The sequence below is a fragment of the Patella vulgata genome, chromosome 4 (assembly GCF_932274485.2).
Source record: "Patella vulgata chromosome 4, xgPatVulg1.2, whole genome shotgun sequence".
NCBI lineage: Eukaryota > Metazoa > Mollusca > Gastropoda > Patellidae > Patella > Patella vulgata.
In genome coordinates this window covers 77,314,761-77,334,298 of record NC_065882.2, presented here as the reverse complement: position 1 = coordinate 77,334,298, position 19,538 = coordinate 77,314,761, and the positions used below count along the sequence as shown (strand labels likewise).

Sequence of the window (19,538 nt, the reverse complement as noted above, 5' to 3'; positions counted from 1 at the left end):
ATTACTATGATATAATTTGTGGGTGCTATTTATTACTTCAGTACAATAAAACAAGGTCCAATTATATATGGAATAAAATCACATGGTTTGTCATACATAGCACAAAAACTCACTTGGGACGTCAAGACTTCAAAATTTTAACCCACTACTACATGTAGCTGGCTTAATCCTTAAAACTATCAACAAACTCCAGCGAATACAAAATACTGCTGCTAAATAAACTCCCAACGAATACAAAATATTGCTGCTAAAGAAACTCGGACAATTACAAAATACTGCTGTTAGATAAATTCCAACGAATACAAAATACTGCTGCTAAACAAACTCGGACAATTACAAAATACTGCTGTTAGATAAATTCCAACGAATACAAAATACTGCTGCTAAAGAATATTGCAAAATACTGCTGTTAATTAAACTCCAAGGAATACAAAATACTGCTGCTAAAGAATATTGCAAAATACTGCTGTTAATTAAACTCCAAGGAATACAAAATACTGCTGCTAAACCTTAACAAATAGATATACAAGTATAACCCCTGTTCTCGTTCAGTTGCACTAGTTGCCCATTAAATATAGAATAGATTTTAAGATTTTACTTCATAATTTAGCCCCAAAGTATTTGTCCGAACTTTTAGAATTATGTACTCCAGGCAGAACCCTACGGCCTACAATCATCTGATAAATTACTTTTAAAACAAAAAACTGTAAACCTATCTAGTTATGGTGCATGTTCTTTTAGTTATCAAGCACCTGTTTTATGGAATCAATTACCTTTTAATATTCAAATTTCGACACCATTAATTTTTTTAAAAAAGCAGACTAAAACTTTCTTATTGTCCCCCGCCTTTCGAAGAAAGCAGGGGACTATTAAAATGGGTTCGTCCGTCTGTCTGTCCGTCTGTCTGTCCGTCACACTTTTTGGGACACAATAACTCTCTTCCTAATTGAGCTAGAATGTTCAAACTTGGTGTATGTGTTTATTAGGTCAATGCCTTGATGGAGTTCGAAGATGAGCATTTTCCGCTTAGGGTAAGCAGAGATAAGCAATTTGATTGGTTGATGCTTTGGGACACGATAACTCTCTTCCTAATTGGGCTAGAATGTTCAAACTTGGTGTATGTGTTGATTAGGTCAATGCCTTGATGGAGTTCGAAGATGAGCATTTTCCGCTTAGGGTAAGCAGAGATAAGCAATTTGATTGGTTGATGCTTTGGGACACGATAACTTTTAATTGAGCTAGAATGTTCAAACTTGGTGTATGTGTTTATTAGGTCAATGCCTTGATGGAGTTCGAAGATGAGCATTTTCCGCTTAGGGTAAGCAGAGATAAGCAATTTGATTGGTTGATACTTTGGTGTATGTGTTGATTAGGTCAATGCCTTGATGGAGTTCGAAGATGAGCATTTTCCGCTTAGGGTAAGCAGAGATAAGCAATTTGATTAGATGAGCATTTTCCGCTTAGGGTAAGCAGAGATAAGCAATTTGATTGGTTGATACTTTGGGGCACGATAACTCTCTTCCTAATTGAGCTAGAATGTTCAAACTTGGTGTATGTGTTGATTAGGTCAATGCCTTGTTGGTTGATGCTTTAGGACAAGATAACTTTGATAGAGAGTGATGAAACTTAAGTGTATAGTTGATAATCAGTTTGATTGCTTGATACTTTAAAAAAAATAAATGTGCGATAAATTAATGTGTCATCTATTTATTTTGGTATTTTGGCGGGGGACATCAGCCTCACTGTTGGCTTGTTTTTAAAGGCTTATATAACAAATTTTAATTGCCATTAACTTTTTAGTGTCTTTCTTGTACATGTATATATTTTAGGAAATAATTGTTTATTTAAATGTATTTTTATCTTTTTGATGTTTTTAACTTTTGAATGTATGTTTTGTTACTCTGTAAAGTGCCCCTGAACACATCTGTGAAAGGGCACACTGATCTGCAGTGAATATTTGCTAGGCCGCTACAATCAATGATAAGGATGACATCGATGCGGCTTAATGAGCCAGTAATATTAACTTTTTTCCTGCGACAAATTAAATTCTAAAACATTTTTTTTATGTATTGGAAAAATAAATAAAGGCGTTTGACGTATTTGTAGGTAAAAATTATTTCCTATTTAGTGTAAATGGGTATTAAAATGACTAAAATGCAGCATTCTCTTCGAAGCAGTAACGTCTTATGTAAACAATATACGCGCCATTCAGCCAATGATTGACACCGCGTGCTGTAACGGCACGTGTTAAGGCAGTCATCATTGACAGAGAAATATTACTAGACTCGTAATTCTCTGTGAAACAGATTGGTGAAAGGGGTGCTATACCGTATACATTTTATAATAATGATAATATAAATTGGACTCAAGATAACAAATTTCAAGTTGATGTGATTCCCCCAGCTTCAGGATTACTGCAATCTGATTGAAATACAGATCTATATTTCATTTTATTTTTTTATCCTTTCAATGGCCTCTTATTACATGTACATAAAGATCTGATCGGTTGTAATGGAAGGTCGTGTCAGAGGTCATACGAGCGGCTTTAACCCTATGACATCAGATATTTAATGTTTCTAGTGGGTTACCCACAGTTCTGTGTACCCCACGCCAAACAATCGCCGTAACAGACCATTTCGTTGGCTAATCCCTCACATCATCCAGAACACAGGTTATATAGCAACTCTTCCAGATCCTAGTGTAGTAAAGACAAAGTAAAACGAAATTTGAACTATAAATAGGATCTGTGTTTTAATCTGATTGCCCCTACACGCAAACGAATTATTGAAATAAAAATTAAAAAACCATGTGTTAGTCCCAAAGTGACCTAGTTTGTGTTGAGTGGACATTAAACCTCATTTCTCTCTCCCCCCCCTTTAATCAGATTGTGTTTACTGCAAAGCATTTTTATTTAATCAGTTTCAGTCTCAAGGCTCTTTAATTTGTGACTACCCACACTGGGGATCACTACATTACACCAATCCTTTGTTTCTGGTAAGGTTTAAAAACATCTGTAACGGAAGTTTGTGTTCCACTGTGTGTGTGAAATAGTTTTATATAACGTTCACTTCAACGGAAGTGATATCGCAGAGCTATCTTGACATTTATTGTACTTTCTTGTCTCTTTAATAACAAGCTGACTTACATTTATTATATCATCTATCAAATACGGAGTTAGCCCACCTGTTTGATCTATTAATTATATTATAAAGTACAATGGTAGCTATTATTATAATGGCTTTAGTCTGAGAGATTGTTCAAGAATAGTATACACAGGTGTTGAAACATTTAATACCTCACAATCATCATCATCACCTAATTATCACTGTAACCAGGTATCATTTAATCTTGTCACTGTAACCCAGGTATCATTTAATCTTGTCACTGTAACCCAGGTATCATTTAATCTTGTGTATCTAGCACTAAATTCTTTCATATTCATTTAATATCAAATCTGTGTTTAAAAACTCGTAAAAATCATTTAAAATCACCCCAAATTATCTAATTTGTACTTGTGTCCAGTTTAAAGCTGACTGATTACCGTAATTTTGATAATGAGTGTCCAATTTACAAGTGTTTAATTTCCTGACCACTGTTCAAAAATTAATCATTATACATCAATAATCAATTGGGTTGTTTATTTTTTAACAATGATCGAAAAATTAAACCCTTTTAAATTAGACACTCATTATCAAAATTGAATGGTCAGCTTTGAACTGGAAACAAATACAAATTAGATGATTTTTAGTGATTTTAAATGATTTTTTTAAGTTTTTAAACAAAGATTTGATATTGAATGAATATGAAAGAAATTAGTGATAAATACACAAGATTAAATGATACCCGTGTTACAGTGATATTATGACATCAGCTTCATTGTCTAAATCTATTTGTTAAGGCCAGCTCAATTTTTATCAAGGTCGTTGAGATGTAAATATGGTTAGAACAAGTGATTGTTGGCGAGATTGTAGGTTAGGGTTAAAGGTAAGTATTTGGGCTAGGTTAGGGTTAGGGTTGGGATTAGTGCTAGCCCTGTTTACATCTAGTGACCTATGACGAAAAATTGAGTTGGCCTTATCATTTAGCACTAACCGAGCTTCATCACACCTTGCTAATGTTACTGGCTGGCTTGAAATAGCTAACCACCAATCATTGCAACAGGTCAGTTTGGCAAGTACGTCATCAGTCTCCTAAGAAATAGCTTTAGAATTTTACAAATCTGTTATTATAATTGGAACTGTCTAAAAGTGCAAGCCGATATATACTAATATTACCACCCACCACTAGATGTTAATTAAAATATATTTTTTAATCTATAATAAGTCATGTCGTTCTTTTCCTGGAGGTGGTGATGTGATTGATACCTTGAATTTTACAAATCTGTTATTATAATTGGAACTGTCTAAAAGTACAAATGTACAAACCGATATTCTAATAATACCACTACCCACCACTATGCCGTTCTTTTCCTGGAGGTGGTGATGTGATTGATACCTTGAATTTTACAAATCTGTTATTATAATTGGAACTGTCTAAAAGTACAAATGTACAAACCGATATTCTAATAATACCACTACCCACCACTATGCCGTTCTTTTCCTGGAGGTAGTGATGTGATTGAAACCTTGTGTCTAGAAGATCAATTTGGATCTCCTTAGCTTGATTCAAATTGTCGTGAGTAATGCTTACTTACTCTGCAAACAGGGACTGCATCAAAATCTAATCCTACGTATCCCTTGGGTCAGTTCGTGATTAACGTGTTACTATGATTTTAAATAGCTTGTCATGTCAGAAAATAGCTTGTCATGTCAGAAATTGTACAGATTTGGTTAAATTACAGAGAATATTAATATATTTTAAAATTATTTAATTCCCTGTCTAACCTTGTGGGTGTTCCTCTGGTTGCCTCCCACTGCTAAATGAAGATCATCTACGTCGCAATGAATTATTGAAATAAAATTGTGCCATGTTAAAGCAAAAAGCAACAGAAATATTTCTATATTCTACTAAGTTTGTTTAAAATCATTGCGCTCTACAAATTCATAATTTATTATTATTATATTATTATGTAAAATTTATTCCATTATTAACTTACTATACACTACAACTACGGTATCTTCGATCCCTGCATTGGCTGAGAAAGTTCATTAGGATTTTCCGTCCTTGTCAGTGGTGCAGGACGGAGGGCCTGACAAGGACAGCTGTCCAGTCATTCAAATGTGATCAAAAAACGAGGTCCTGTGTATACATTGGTGTGCACGTAAAAGATCCCTTGGCAGTTGGTATTCGATATAAGAGTAGGTCATAGTGCCCGTTGCCCGGACAAAATTTCCCTCATTGCACACTGTATGGTGTAGCCCACCTTCATTAGCCCAGTCGGAGAAGAACAGTAGGACGTTAAACCCCATTCCATTTCATTTACAACTTAGGTATGATATAGTTGTACTGTTTTAGCAGGAGTTTCTGTATTTAATGTTTAGTTTCAAACCATTGTTGGAAAACTGATCAAATCCATTGACAATCATAGAAAACCATTGGGTTTCTACTTTCTACTGCTGTGTAGTTTAAAGGATCTGTCTAGATTAGATAATGAAGGTGTGGGGAGGGGGTCTGTCTAGATTAGATAATGAAGGTGGGGGGAGGGGATCTGTTTAGATTAGATAATGAAGGGGGAGGGGGGCTGTCTAGATTAGTTAATGAAGGGGGGTAGGGGGGCTGTCTAGATTAGATAATGAAGGGGGTAGGGGGGCTGTCTAGATTAGATAATGAAGGGGGAGGGGGGCTGTCTAGATTAGATAATGAAGGGGGGAGGGGGGCTGTCTAGATTAGTTAATGAAGGGGTAGGGGGGCTGTCTAGATTAGATAATGAAGGGGGGAGGGGGGCTGTCTAGATTAGATAATGAAGGGTGAGGGGGGCTGTCTAGATTAGATAATGAAGGGGGGAGGGGGGCTGTCTAGATTAGTTAATGAAGGGGGTAGGGGGCTGTCTAGATTAGATAATGAAAGAGGAGGGGGAGTAAAAGAGATTCAAAGGGGTTCTGCAGGAAAAAATTAGGTCCATGAAAAAAGTTAAAATTATTTGGTATGAAATTGTTAGTATTTGGAAAATATAGGAAAACTGACGAAACAGAGTACATGTAGATGTGGTAAGAAGGGAAGGGTGGGGTGGGGGCTAAGCAATATGTAAAATGGCCTAAGGAGACTAAGTGAAATAAGGTTGACAACCATTGCTCTAAATGATAATGTCACATGGCTCTAAAATATTCTCCAAGATTAGTATTTACGTTATATTTACCGAAGCAGTTTGTCGAACAAAAATATGTTTCATGTCAAGTATGACGTCTATATTTCTATTTTGAAACAAAGTAAAGAGCCTTAAAACTCTACTGATATAATTATTCATTAAAATCAAATATTTGTCAGATGTCAAATGTCAAAAAAAAACATCAGAGAGTTTCTTGAAAAAAAAAAATTCTTGTTTAAATGTGGGTTTGATTTTTGTATGTCTTCCATTATAATGTTTGATGTGATCAGAATGTTAAATATGTGTCATGTCAGTGATGATGACGTGGGATGTCACAATTTTCATTAATAGATAAAATCGATAACACTTTTTTAACAATTAGCAAATTAGATAACCTGATGCCATATGCTAGGAAGTCTGGTACAAATGCATTTTCACTCAGTTTATTGATGGTATCATAAATTTTGCAATAAGTAAATGAAATATTATCGATATTTACGCATATCTCCCACAATTGATATTATAACAAATTTGCTGAAGTGGTTTTTGGGGTATTGCATTGATGTCAGTAGGATTTATTTTAATGGGTCATTAATCAAAATAATTTTTAGTTCTTTTTAATTAGGCTAAAATGTTGCCAAAATAAACGTTCCATATCTTTCCCGTAATGGATATTAAATTGAATTTGCAGAAAGAGGGCCAGGAAAGAGGACACCTTGTATTTGGTGCGGGATTGATGTGAATAGGAGCCATGGTGGCTAAGTGAGTAAGACATCCTGGCTCGCTAGCCTGGAGGTTGTGGTGTTTGCTGAGAAAGTTCGTCTGGATTTTCCGGCTTGGTTTCCCCCTTATCTGTGGTGCAGATAACGGAGAGTCTGACAAGGACAGCTGTCTAGTCATTCGTATGGAACAAAAAACAAATATCCTGTGTACACATTGGCATGCACGTAAAAGATCCCTTGGCAGTTGGAGTTCGATATAAGAGTAGGCCGTAGCGTCGATGCCCGGGCAAAATTTCCCACATAGCACACTGTATGGCGTATGCCGGCCTTTATTAGTCCGGTCGGAGCAAAACAGTAAGACATTAAACTTCATTTCATCAAAATAACATTTACATAGATTCAAATAATTCTCTATTAATTAGTGTTCTGTATCGAATTTATAGAATTTGAAGTAAGGGGGCCCATTGACCGTATTTGTCCTGTAATCATACTCTTTGCAGTGTTTCTTTTAATTAGAGCTAATCCCACTTAACATTGCTGTAGTGGAAGCACATTTTTGTTCCAAATACTGACTGGTCAATAGTCCGATTAACAACAAATAGCTAACTGCGTAACAATATCAATATGCTTTAAACAGAGCTCCAAATTGGACCAAATATGTTTACATAACGTTACGTTATGACTAATGATTTTATTATGCCCAATTAACCAGTGCATAGCAGAATATTGCAGAAATCTAATTGCCTGAGAAACAAAGCTATCAACATTGATAAAATGTAAACAATACTGTATGGAGACGAACAAGATTTTCACCTTTTTTAATATCTTAAATCACTGTCCAAAGTTTTAGTTAAGACCCCAGATTAAACGAAGGGCTGTCATGTTGCTCTACTTGGGATAGATTTGATTGAACGGGAAGAATAGATACACTCCCTCAAAAGCTCAAGTATCAGAAGCCAATCCAGCAATGGGTAGAAAGGGATTTCTCGGGCCATTGCTTCAGGAATATATCCTGTAATTGATGTTAGTATTTTTTTATTTTTTTTTTATCAAACTAATGTTTAGTTCTTTTTAATTAAATTAAAATGTTTCCAAAATAAAAGTTCCTTTGTTACAGACGTTATCAAAGATGAAAATAGATGGGATCGTGATCTTGTGTAGGAACAGAGGCCATATAAGGAATTAGCCATTCCTAATTACAGCGACAACATGAAATGTTTTTTTATCAGGATTACGCTATAAATAAAGAAAGATTAAATCATCATGTCTAGGGAATTAAAAAAAAAATCTAATTCCAGCTTTCATGAGGTGTAAACATGTTTTAATTATTGCTGGTTCTTCTATATTAATTAACGTTAACGAGAAAATATGCTGAGAGCTGCTGCTCCTAATGAGATGTCCCAAGGCAGGTTGGGGAGTAGACTGTACTAAAAGTCATCCACATCGAAAAATAGTTCTAACTAATCTGACCTTTTCTTTGAATAGAAGATTTTGGTTGCCCTTTCCTCAGAAGTAACAATTATGGATCTAAAATTAGTGTTTTGGTCTAGAAAAGGTTTTTAATACACACTCATTAATGGTTTACAATAAAAATAATGATAACATATAAATATGATAGCTAAAAATATATTGACTTGGCTACAAATAGTTTGAATTTATCATCAAAACGTTGGTGTGGTTAAAAATATTATTTTTAGCTGACAAATAAAAACATGATACATTTGTTTAATTGTGGGTAGTCAAAAATATTATTTTTAGAGGACTATAGAATTAACACAAAGTACAATTTTTATAGATACCCAGTAAATGAGTTTAATTATAAGCGACGTTTCGACGAAGATACTCTTATTCTCATCAAGCCAATGATACAGATATGTGAATGGTAGGCAAATATATACAGAATATGCAACACAATTAACAATCAAGTATAATTAAATCTTAACACCTTTGAATTTTAATTGTATTTGATTGTTATTTAGTTGCATATTCTGTATTTACCTACCATTCACATACCTGTATCATTGGCTTGATGAAGATAAGAGTATCCTCGTCGGTAATTGTGTATCCATAAAAATTGTACCTTGTGTTAATATGTTCAGTTACTAAATGCCAACAAAAAAGACTATAGAATTCATTAATAATAATTTTAATACACGTAGGTTGAAAATCTAGAACAATTGCGCAAGACGAATATTTGATATGAATGGTGAGAATGTGTCATAGATTTCTGAAATAATCTGCTAGAGATACTATACATAATGATTAATGACTGAGGAAGTCTTACAGAAATTGAAAATCGCATGGGCTTTGCTATTTTAATGTTTCCTCAAGCTAGAAAAATATTCCATTTTTCATAATTTAGCAAGGTGTTAATTCTAATACACTTGAGCAAGAAAAAAGATTTCTGAACTGGTCTTCTGAAATAATCTTTTTCATGATAATTAATGTCTAAGGAATTCATTCAGAAATTGAAAATCACACGGCTAATGTTATTTTTGAGTTCCCTCAAACTGCGATTAAATGGCCGTTTTCATAATTACTGATATGTCTAGCTATACTGCGTTAACACACTGAAGTAGAAAAAGATTTTGGAACTAATCTGTATAATTTATCATATACATAACAATTAAGGAATTCATTCAAATATTGAAAACCACACGGTTAGTGCTGTTTTTAAGATCACTCAAACTGCGCGAATAAATGGCTGTTTTTACAATTCATTATACGTTTCCGGCGTGGTTCCCCCTTGTCAGTGATGCAGGACGGAGGGCCTGACAAGAACAGCTGTCTAGTCCTTCGGATGAGACAAAAAACCGAGGTCCTGTGTATACATTAGAATGCATGTAAAAGATCCCTTGGCAGTTGGAATTCGATATAAGAGTAGGCGATAGTGCCGCTGCCTGGGCAAAATTTCCCTCATAGCACACTGTATGGCATATGCCCGTCTTCATTAGCCCGGCATAGGAGCAGAACAGTAGGACGTTAAACCCCATTTCATTTCATTTCATCATAGCTATTTGTGTTAACACACCGAAGTAGAAAAGATTTCAGAACTTGTATTCTGAAATAATCTGGTACTTAATAGCTGATAAATTTTTTTTTTAAGTAATTGAACATCATATTGTTAATGAAATTTTAATGCAAAATGTCTTCTGAAAGGATCTGGTATAATGCAAAATACAAAATAATTAAAAGCTGAAAAATTCTTTAAAGATACTTTCCCTTGTACAAACTGTATTCAAACTAATTAATAAATCAAAAATTTGCTTCAAATCCCTCTCAAAACTTTGTATTCACAGGGAGATACCTCAAGCTATAGTATAAATAAACACTGTTGTTAGATGCCATGACTGTCACCTCAATTCATTGAGGGAGGGTCCATTTTTCAGGAAATATTTTTCATTACTTACCGTCGATTTATCATACATATTGAGGCCTAAACAAATTCTTAATTATTTTCTGTCAATTTCTTTTTCCGGCGGTTAATTGCAGAATCTTTTGTACGTTGACACCCCTCAATATTCCCCAAACCTCCTAACCATTTGATCAAGAAATAACAACCACTTCCGTAGTCAAGCTAGCACATAAGCTGGCAGACAACAGTTGGGTTGCCAGTTTTGGGAGTTTTTTTTTATAAATAATATTTTAATCATCAAAGAATGGGATTGGAGAACGGCCTATTTAACCCCAGTTAGTGATACCCTGACATTTTTTCCCAGTGCTTGCCCCATGTGTGTTTTTCGTGTAATTCAGTTTTTTTCTAGTATGGATGGATGTCTATATATTAATTTCCATATATAACAAATTTGCCATACTTTTATTGGAAATAACCACTTGATAAATACTTTCGGGACAATGTATCTTTAAGCATTTGGAAATCATGCGTTTTGTGTGCTATTTTTGACCACATCTTTATTAGCCCTGTCAGAACAGTAGGACATTAAACCCATGGCATTTGCTATTTTTGAGTTACCTCAAAGTAAATTGTGGTAGATATATATATATATATGTATTCATCATATAATATCTATTTGTGTTAATGCACTTGTGCAGAAAAAATTCCGAAATAATCTGGCACAATACAAAAATATTAATAGCTGAGAAATTTTTTCATCATTTGAAAATCACATGGTCTGTGCTATTTTTGAGTTCACTCAAAGTAAACTGTGGAAATGTACATGTGTGCCCTTTTTCATAATCTATCATCTATTTTTGTTAACACACTTCAGTAGAAAAGGCGGTAACTATATAAGAAGGTAAATGTACTTTAATGCCTTTAGTTTTATTAAGCTTAAGGCATGCTTTATGGTGACAATACAGAAATAGAAACCCATTCTACTTAGATAAGATGGTAGCAGTTCGACAATCTCTGATTAGTATCAGAATTCAGCTTAACCCATAACGGTAAATTACATTAGGACTTTTCTAATTCTGTCTACATGAAACAATATGATCTGATGTTTTCCTTACTGTAGATCTTACTGTATCTTACAAACTAATAAATTGTAAAAATGAGTCGTCATCTACCGTATTTTTCGGTGTATTAGGCGCATGTGTGGATAAGGCGCAGGGCGAGTTTGGCAGAGGTGTTTCAGGAAAAAATAAAAGTTCATGGTTTAGGCGCACGGTATATAAGAACATTTTATGTTTTTACTTTTAATTTACCAGAAAATAAAAATGGCTTTATTCAAATTTAATTGAACTGTTTTACAAAAAAGATCAAAGATACCCTGTGATTCCAATTTTTGAATACAGTACGACAAAAATAAATATAGATATAAATGGTTCAGTCATTCAGGCGCTAGCTCATTATTCATAGATATAAAATGTAATTTAATTTATTTGCTAATGCACCTAAATTCCCAATACAATATACATACATTTAAAGCTACGTTCCCAGAAAAGTATTTATCGGGTGGTTATTTCTAATAAAAGTATGGCAATTTTGGTTTATATGGAAAGTAGAAATATCCAATCTTACTAGAAAAATACTGAATTCCCTGAAAATCACTCATGGAGCGTATACAGGACAAAAATGTAAGGGTTTCGCTAATCGACAGCCCGACGATTAGGAGTGTCTGCACGCGTGACGTCGAAGGTTGCACGCGGAGGTTGAGTGCTTGATGTACATTTTGATAAACTTTATGAATAATTAGATGTACAACACTTTCTGAGATAAAAATCACGGAAAAAGACGCGGGCAGTGGATAATCCGAAAATTTAATTAGGCTTTGATATTTGTAATAAATAGTCAGCGATTAAAGACAGCATCGTCTTGTGTATGCAATGAATTCTCCTCCGACTTCGCTTATGTTGCTAGGTACCGGCACAGAGTGAAAATAACTCTGTGGTACCGGGAGAGGTAAGTCACATGACATAAACATGACCTCTTTTGATCGAGTTTTAATAGCCAGGGTATTCCCCGACAATTGAAACGCTTTGAGAAGGATTTGAAGCAAAATTATGATCAATTAATTAGTTTGAATATGTTTTTAGTCCAAATATATCATCAAATCACCCAGTTTGTACACAGGAATGTGTCTTTAAGCATATCAGTTAATTAGCAGTTCTCAAAGTGTGTACCAGGCCCAAGAAGATGTCTAGGTGTGCCCTGTGGAATTCCAGAGAAATTAATGTCCAGATATAAAAAAATAAATGTATAATTACAATACCATAGGCTTTTACCATTTTATTACGCCAATGGTTATGGATATACTGTAACAAGTTATGTACATGTTGCATACATGTAACGTAACTCAAATATAACGTATTTATCCAAAATTTGGATATAGTGCGCCTACATTTATTTGTAGGATTACAAGTGCATCCCAACTTAAAAAAGTTTGAGAACCACTAAGCTAGATAAACAAGAAATAACAATTCCAGTATACAGGTCACAATTCTATGGAATACAATTACTGCTTTTTACTGAGCGACGTTTCGACTAGGCTTCTCTAGTCATTATCAAGCTATGATAAAAAATGAAAATATGACAGGACAATATATACATGTACACAATAATGCTAAGTTAATACTGACAAACCAGAAAATACGATACGAAGAACAGAAGGAAAATATGTACATGTATGTAATAGTCTTAAGTTCTTGATGCGATGCAGGGATGCCGATATAGTACCCAAGGGCCTAATTAAATCAGATTACCTTTAGGTACACGTAATTAAGGGAGATCCCCGGTTTGTCAGCATTAACTAAGCATTGTTGTGTACATGTATATATTGTCCTGTCATATTTTCATTTTTTATCATAGCTTGATAATGACTAGAGAAGCCTAGTCGAAACGTCGCTCAGTAAAAAGCAGTAATTGTATTCCATAGAATTGTGACCTGTATACTCTAGTTCAATTACTAAATGCCATTGAAACAGTTTAACAATTCCAGTATAAATAAGATGAAATCCATACAGACGGGTTGGATAGTAAAAACATGACTTAAAGATACATTATGTAAGATTTAAATAAAGAACTGGCCGTTCTTGCTATAATAATTCTATTAAAGATACATTATGTAAGATTTAGATAAAGAGCTGACCGTTCTTGTTGTAAACATGTAGTTTTAAAATAGATAATGTAAAATGAAAATATTGAAAATTTCATTCAAATTACTTCATTCTGAGCCAAGTTATCACTGTGTGTAGTTTTGACAAGATGTGTGCATAGTGGTAACCAGGGCACTGGTATATTCGATTTTAAATGGCAAACCATTCTAATCTAGTTAAAATCTTGAGTATCCAATGCCATCGACAGTTGATTTTGGTCTTTTCTTGTTAATAAATGTCAATTAATAGTTTATAGAACATTTCAAGGCTAAAGAATTACTAGTTTATATAACATTTCAGGCCTCAAGACTTAATAATTTATATAACATTTCAGGCCTAAAGAAAGACCTGCAATAGGCAGATTTAGTGCTTGTATAATGTCTGTTTAAAAAGATTACACATAGTGCTGAAGCTGATCAATTTGATGGGAATTTAATCTGATTGAAAATACCATTATTTATCGACAATAACTAAAGATTATGATTATCCTCATTCTCTATTTAGACATGTAATGTTTTAAATACATCGTGTTCACCCTCCTATATGTCACAGATTAACAACCAATAATTGATTACTTATTTCAAGCTTGTTTTTATCAGGGATGAGTGGTCTTGTGGCCGAACACGTGCTCTTTAGGTCATTAGATCCTAACACATGCTTTAGATCATTAGTTCTGTCATTGATTCAAGTGTTGAGATGTCAAGTTTCAACGCTTGTACTTGAATGCTTGATAGGTTTAATATTCAACAGTTTTTGTCACGACATAACATTTTGGATGAAAAGCTTAATGAGTTACGTTTTAGAAAGATTTGATCTAAATAAATGTACACATCTTCATTTGCAAAGTCGGAGCAGAACAGTAGGACGTTAAACCCCATATCAACAGTTTTTGTCACGACATAGCATTTTGGATGAAAAGCTTAATAGGTTACGTTTTAGATAGATTTCATCTAAATAAATGTACACATCTTCATTTGCAAAGTCAGAGCAGAACAGTAGGACGTTAAACCCCATTTCATTTCATTTATTAAGATGTACTTATATATAGTGCATCCTCAAGAAGTGCCCAGATGCACATAGAGTAAAGATATAACAACATGACTGAATAAACTACAAAACATATGTTGAAAGAGATTTCAATCTTATTAAAACACAGATCCTATTTCGTTTTGTTTTTTATATGGCAGAAATTTTGTTTTACTTGTCTTTACTGCACTAGGATCTGGAAGAGTTGTTATATAACCCACAGAACTGTGGGTAACCCTCAAGAAACATCAACCCTGATTGGTTAGTCAAATGTATGATGTCAATCATGTCATAGGGTCAAAAGCTGACCTCTAACGCGACCTTCCACTACATACATCTGTATTTTAATCAGATTGAAGAGATTTAAAAAAAAATAAAGAAGTAAAGCCCAGTCGGAGCAAAACAATAAGACATTAAACCCCATTTCATTTCATTTCTCCCATCACTATAATTAAATAATTATCTTGTCTTTTTTCAGGTTGTCCATTTCGTCATACTGATGCTGAGATGTTAAAACAGAAATTACGAACTAATGGATTAAGTAAGGATGCTATTGAAGAAGTAAGTATTTGTCATTAGCTCCTGGTCAGGGAAACCATCGTAATTTCTGTGACCTCCTCCTTGGGTGTGATAAGAGCACATTAAGCACAGATAAGCAATTTGATTTGGAACACAGCAACTTTGATTTTAATTATGTGAGAGAGATGTACAGTTTTATCTCATCAATTCATCAATACCTTGACTAAGTTTGATAATAAATATTTTCTAATCGGGTTAAACAGGCTATATGCAAGCGCTAAATCTGCCTATTGCAGGTCTTTCTTTTTGCCTTAAATGTAATAAATTGTTAATTAGACATTTATTAACTTACCAAGACCATCATCAATTCTCGATGCAATTGTAGAGTCTAGATTTTCAACGGATTTAACTCTGATCAACAGTTCAACGGCAGTTTGGATGATTTATCATAAAAATGGATAATCAAGACTTGGTTTATTATTGTAACAATGGTAGCAATAATAATTGAGGCTATAATGTAACTGTAACAAGGATATCTCAGTTCAGAGTGAAGTAATTTGACTGAAATATTCAACATATTCCCTTTACATTATCTATTTTTTAATTATTATAGTGAGAACTGCCAGCTATTCTATAATGCCCCTTTAGGCTGAGTGATAAGCAATTTGATTGCTGGATACTTTATAAAATAACTAATAATCATCATCTATTTATTTAGGGATTGGGGTGGGGGACATCAGTCTCACTGTTGGGATGTTTATAAAATAACTAATAATCATCATCTATTTATTTAGGGATTGAGGTGGGGGACATCAGTCTCACAGTTGGGTTGTTTATAAAATAACTAATAATCATCATCTATTTATTTAGGGATTGGGGTGGGGGACATTAGTCTAACTGTTGGGTTGTTTATAAAATAACTAATAATCATCATCTATTTATTTAGGGATTGAGGTGGGGGACATCAGTCTCACAGTTGGGTTGTTATATATATTAAATTGTCATCAATTCTTTGACTTATATTTAATTGCTAAATTTTTAAACAAATCTGAATACAGGTTATGACAACAACAAAGAGAGGTCACTATCAGTTAGCTTGTTCTAAATATTTTGAATATATCCATGGTGGTGTAACTGGAGACGGAGATGTACCAAACTTTCAACATCCTAATCAATATTTTGAAGAAAGTCAAAAACGATTAAATGGCGATAAAGGTAAAGTTATGGGATGGAGGGGGCTTTGGGTGGCCGAAGGGTTTTAATGGACGCGTGTTAGATCATAAGATCTGACATTGAGTCAAGTGGCAGGGTTTCGATTTCCTACTTGCAAGTGACAAGGATTAAGGTGGTCTGTCCAACCATGTGGATTTTCTCTGGGTCCTCTGGTTTCCTCCCACTGTTAAAGATCCCTACACGCAGGCGAGTATTAAAATATAGTTGAACCATATGTAAGTCCTGAAATTACCTAGGGGGCATTAATATCTCTCTCTCTCTCTCTCTCTCTCTCTCTCTCTCAGAAATAATGTTATATAAGAAACTATGACTGGTTTAAAGTACAGCACTGTAAAGCCACTGGCACTGTAACCATGCCCCAAGTTCACAAAGCATTCTCAGACTTAAGTAAAGATTTTACTCAACTTTCAACCACTGTTTATAAGAAATATCTTTGATCCAGAAACACAAAACATTGCACATAGTTTCTTATTGATGTATTTGATACATTAAAACAACAAAAGTTTTATAAAGGGCTATATTTTAGTTAAAATAAGGCAAACATTTTGAGTAAATGGTTAACTTAAGTCTGAGAATGCTTTGTGAACTCTGAGCCTGGATATCATTTAATCTTGTGTATCTAGCACTAATTGCTTTCACATTCGTTTAATATCACATCTTTGTTTAATAATGCATAAAAATCGTTTAAAATCATCTAATTTGTACTTATGTCCTGTTTAAAGCTGACCATTTAATTTTGGTGTTTTGATCTGCTGTCCAACATGTACATGTATTAGACTGTACATAGAGCAATCAATTTCATGATGCACGAGATTATTTGCTAGAGGTTTTTATGTTTGACATTAATATGACATATGTGTATTTATCCTGTAGCTATGTTATAATTGGTCTTACATCTCAATGCAGGTATTAATACTAACATGCATTCAGTAATAGTCATATAATAACTTGTTTACGGCCTACTTACAAGCGATCTATCGTCTATTTCTTGTCTTAATTGACAGTTGACACACATGGACGAAATTCGATGATACTAATTTTATATCCAGTCTTTTAAAACTTCTTTAAAACACTATGGTCATTTAACTGGGTGTTTTGGATGGCCAAATGGTTAGCGCAAGGGCTTGCATCATTAGGTCTGTCATTGAGTCAACTGTAGTGGTTTCGATTCCCCGGTTGTACGTGACAAGGAGTAGGGTTACCTGTCCAACCGTGTGGGTTTTCTCCGGGACCTCCGGTTTCCTCCCACTGCTAAAGACCCCTACAGGCAAGCAAATTATTGAAATAAAATTGAACCATATGTTAGTCCCGAAATGACCTAGCTTGTGTCAAGTGGACTTCAACCCCATTTTATTCTCGCTCTCTCTCGCATTTTAACCTGACAGGTTTTGTAGGGCCCTTGGCCAAAATATTTCTTAGGTACCATTACACAGGCCTCCATCCAAAGGATTGTTTTACATGGATACCAATCTATACTAATATTTGTGACTGTCATCTGTCTGTTCGGGGTTGGTGGATACACAAGGGCTGTCCCAAGGCTGAAATTTAGTGTATAGAGGTAGCTGAGTCATCCGCAGGAGAGTACATATAGATGGTCGCTTCCCTTTCAACCCCGCACAAGGGAAAACCAGACTTATGGAAATTATGAGGAGCAATTAATGGCTGAAAGGTGCCCGATAAAAAAAAAACAACCTTTCCTCAATCCAAATTCATTACCTCTCAGCCCACGCTGGGATCCGAACCAATTAAAAAATCCATATTCAGGAACTTGAGCTAGCTTAAACGTTAGTCTGTTTTTCAGAGAATTTAGCCTTTAGTGAAAAAGATGTATTAATAATTATTCTTACTGGTATTCTTCTTTATTTACAGGAATATCTCAATCCACTCCTAAAACACCTAAAATTGTACGAAGAGTTCCTGCTAATTCACAAAGTACACCCTCACAAAATAAGAGCCAATCAACTGCACCAACACAAAATTCAAATATTGATGAATTAGATGATGATTTTATGATGACAGAGGAAGAAATGGGTTTATTAGATCAAGAAACAACTAATTAAACACAGAACCCTGCTCAAAAACATCGAAAAACATAAATAATTGTATATAAAAACTAAGAATTAACTTCAACATGGAGAAAAAGAATTCTTGAAAATGTCTGAAACAGTAATATGTATCTATTTGTAAAGAAAGAATTAAATGTTGATCTATCTAAACTAATATTTATGACTGTTATTTGTTTGTTTGTCTGTCTGTTCAGGGTTGGGATATACTAGGGCTGTCCCGAGGCTGGAATTTGTTGTATAGGGGTAGCTGGGACCAGGCAGTAACATAGGCTAGGTCTGGTGGCGATGGACTACCACATCTGGAGTTATACTACTTTTGTTTCAAGAGTTCAAGGACCTGGAGAAAACCCAGGAGGTGGACAGGCGACCTTACTCCTTGTTTTCATCAAGCGGGGAATCGAAACCAAGCCAGTTGACTCAATGACAGACCTTATGATACGTGTACACAGTAATCATTCAGACATCCAACCCCCTCACCACCACCCAGCCCCCACCCCCGTCACCCACTGTTATGGATCATGAAGGGGTAAAAAAAAAAAGCTAAATCTATTTGTTAAGGCCAGCTCAATTTTTGTCAAGGTCGCTTGGATGTAAATAAGGTTAGGGCATGTGATTATAGGCGAGTTTTTAGGCAAGGGTAAACATTGGGGCTAGGGTTAGGGTTGGGATTAGCACTAGCCCTGTTTACATCTCGTGACCTGTGACGAAAAATTGAGATGGCCTTATCATTTAGCACTAACCCTATTAGATAAGTCAGTGTATTGGTACCAAAATAATGACCTACATTAATTACAAAGTTGTTTATATTGGGCCGTTTTATATAGAGCAAGTATCACTATTAAATAATAAAATAGGCTTTTTTATTGAAACAGATTGTATTATATAGAACAAGTAGGCAATACGTTAGTTGACGTTATATATAACTAGTGTGATAATAATGTCACAAGTTGTTAAATTGTCAACTTTAATTTATTATAAGCCAACTGTTCACAACATGTTATCATCGTCCGTGATCAGCAGTCATCATTAATGCTAGGTTCCCACCATATTCCTGAAGCAACGACTACAAGTTTTACAACACCTTGATAAGATGTACGTAGTTAAAGCGAGGTCAAGCCTTCTTTTGAAGATGGGTTCCCGCTGTCGTCCGATGTGTTACGATAGGATTGTCCG

The 19,538-nt window shown here is 34.6% G+C and overlaps 1 protein-coding gene across 1 annotated transcript in view; it reads left to right on the top strand.

Moving 5' to 3' along the window:
• LOC126819429 (DNA primase large subunit) overlaps positions 1–18,519 on the top strand; it is a 34,327-nt gene extending 15,808 nt beyond the window's left edge. Inside the window, exons 10-12 of the mRNA XM_050547457.2 lie at positions 15,026–15,108; positions 16,125–16,281; positions 18,169–18,519. Of these exons, the coding sequence (XP_050403414.1) occupies positions 15,026–15,108; positions 16,125–16,281; positions 18,169–18,359 (431 nt within the window). The 3' untranslated portion in view covers positions 18,360–18,519. The remainder of the gene's footprint in view (positions 1–15,025; positions 15,109–16,124; positions 16,282–18,168) is intronic.
• Positions 18,520–19,538: the final 1,019 nt, after the last annotated feature.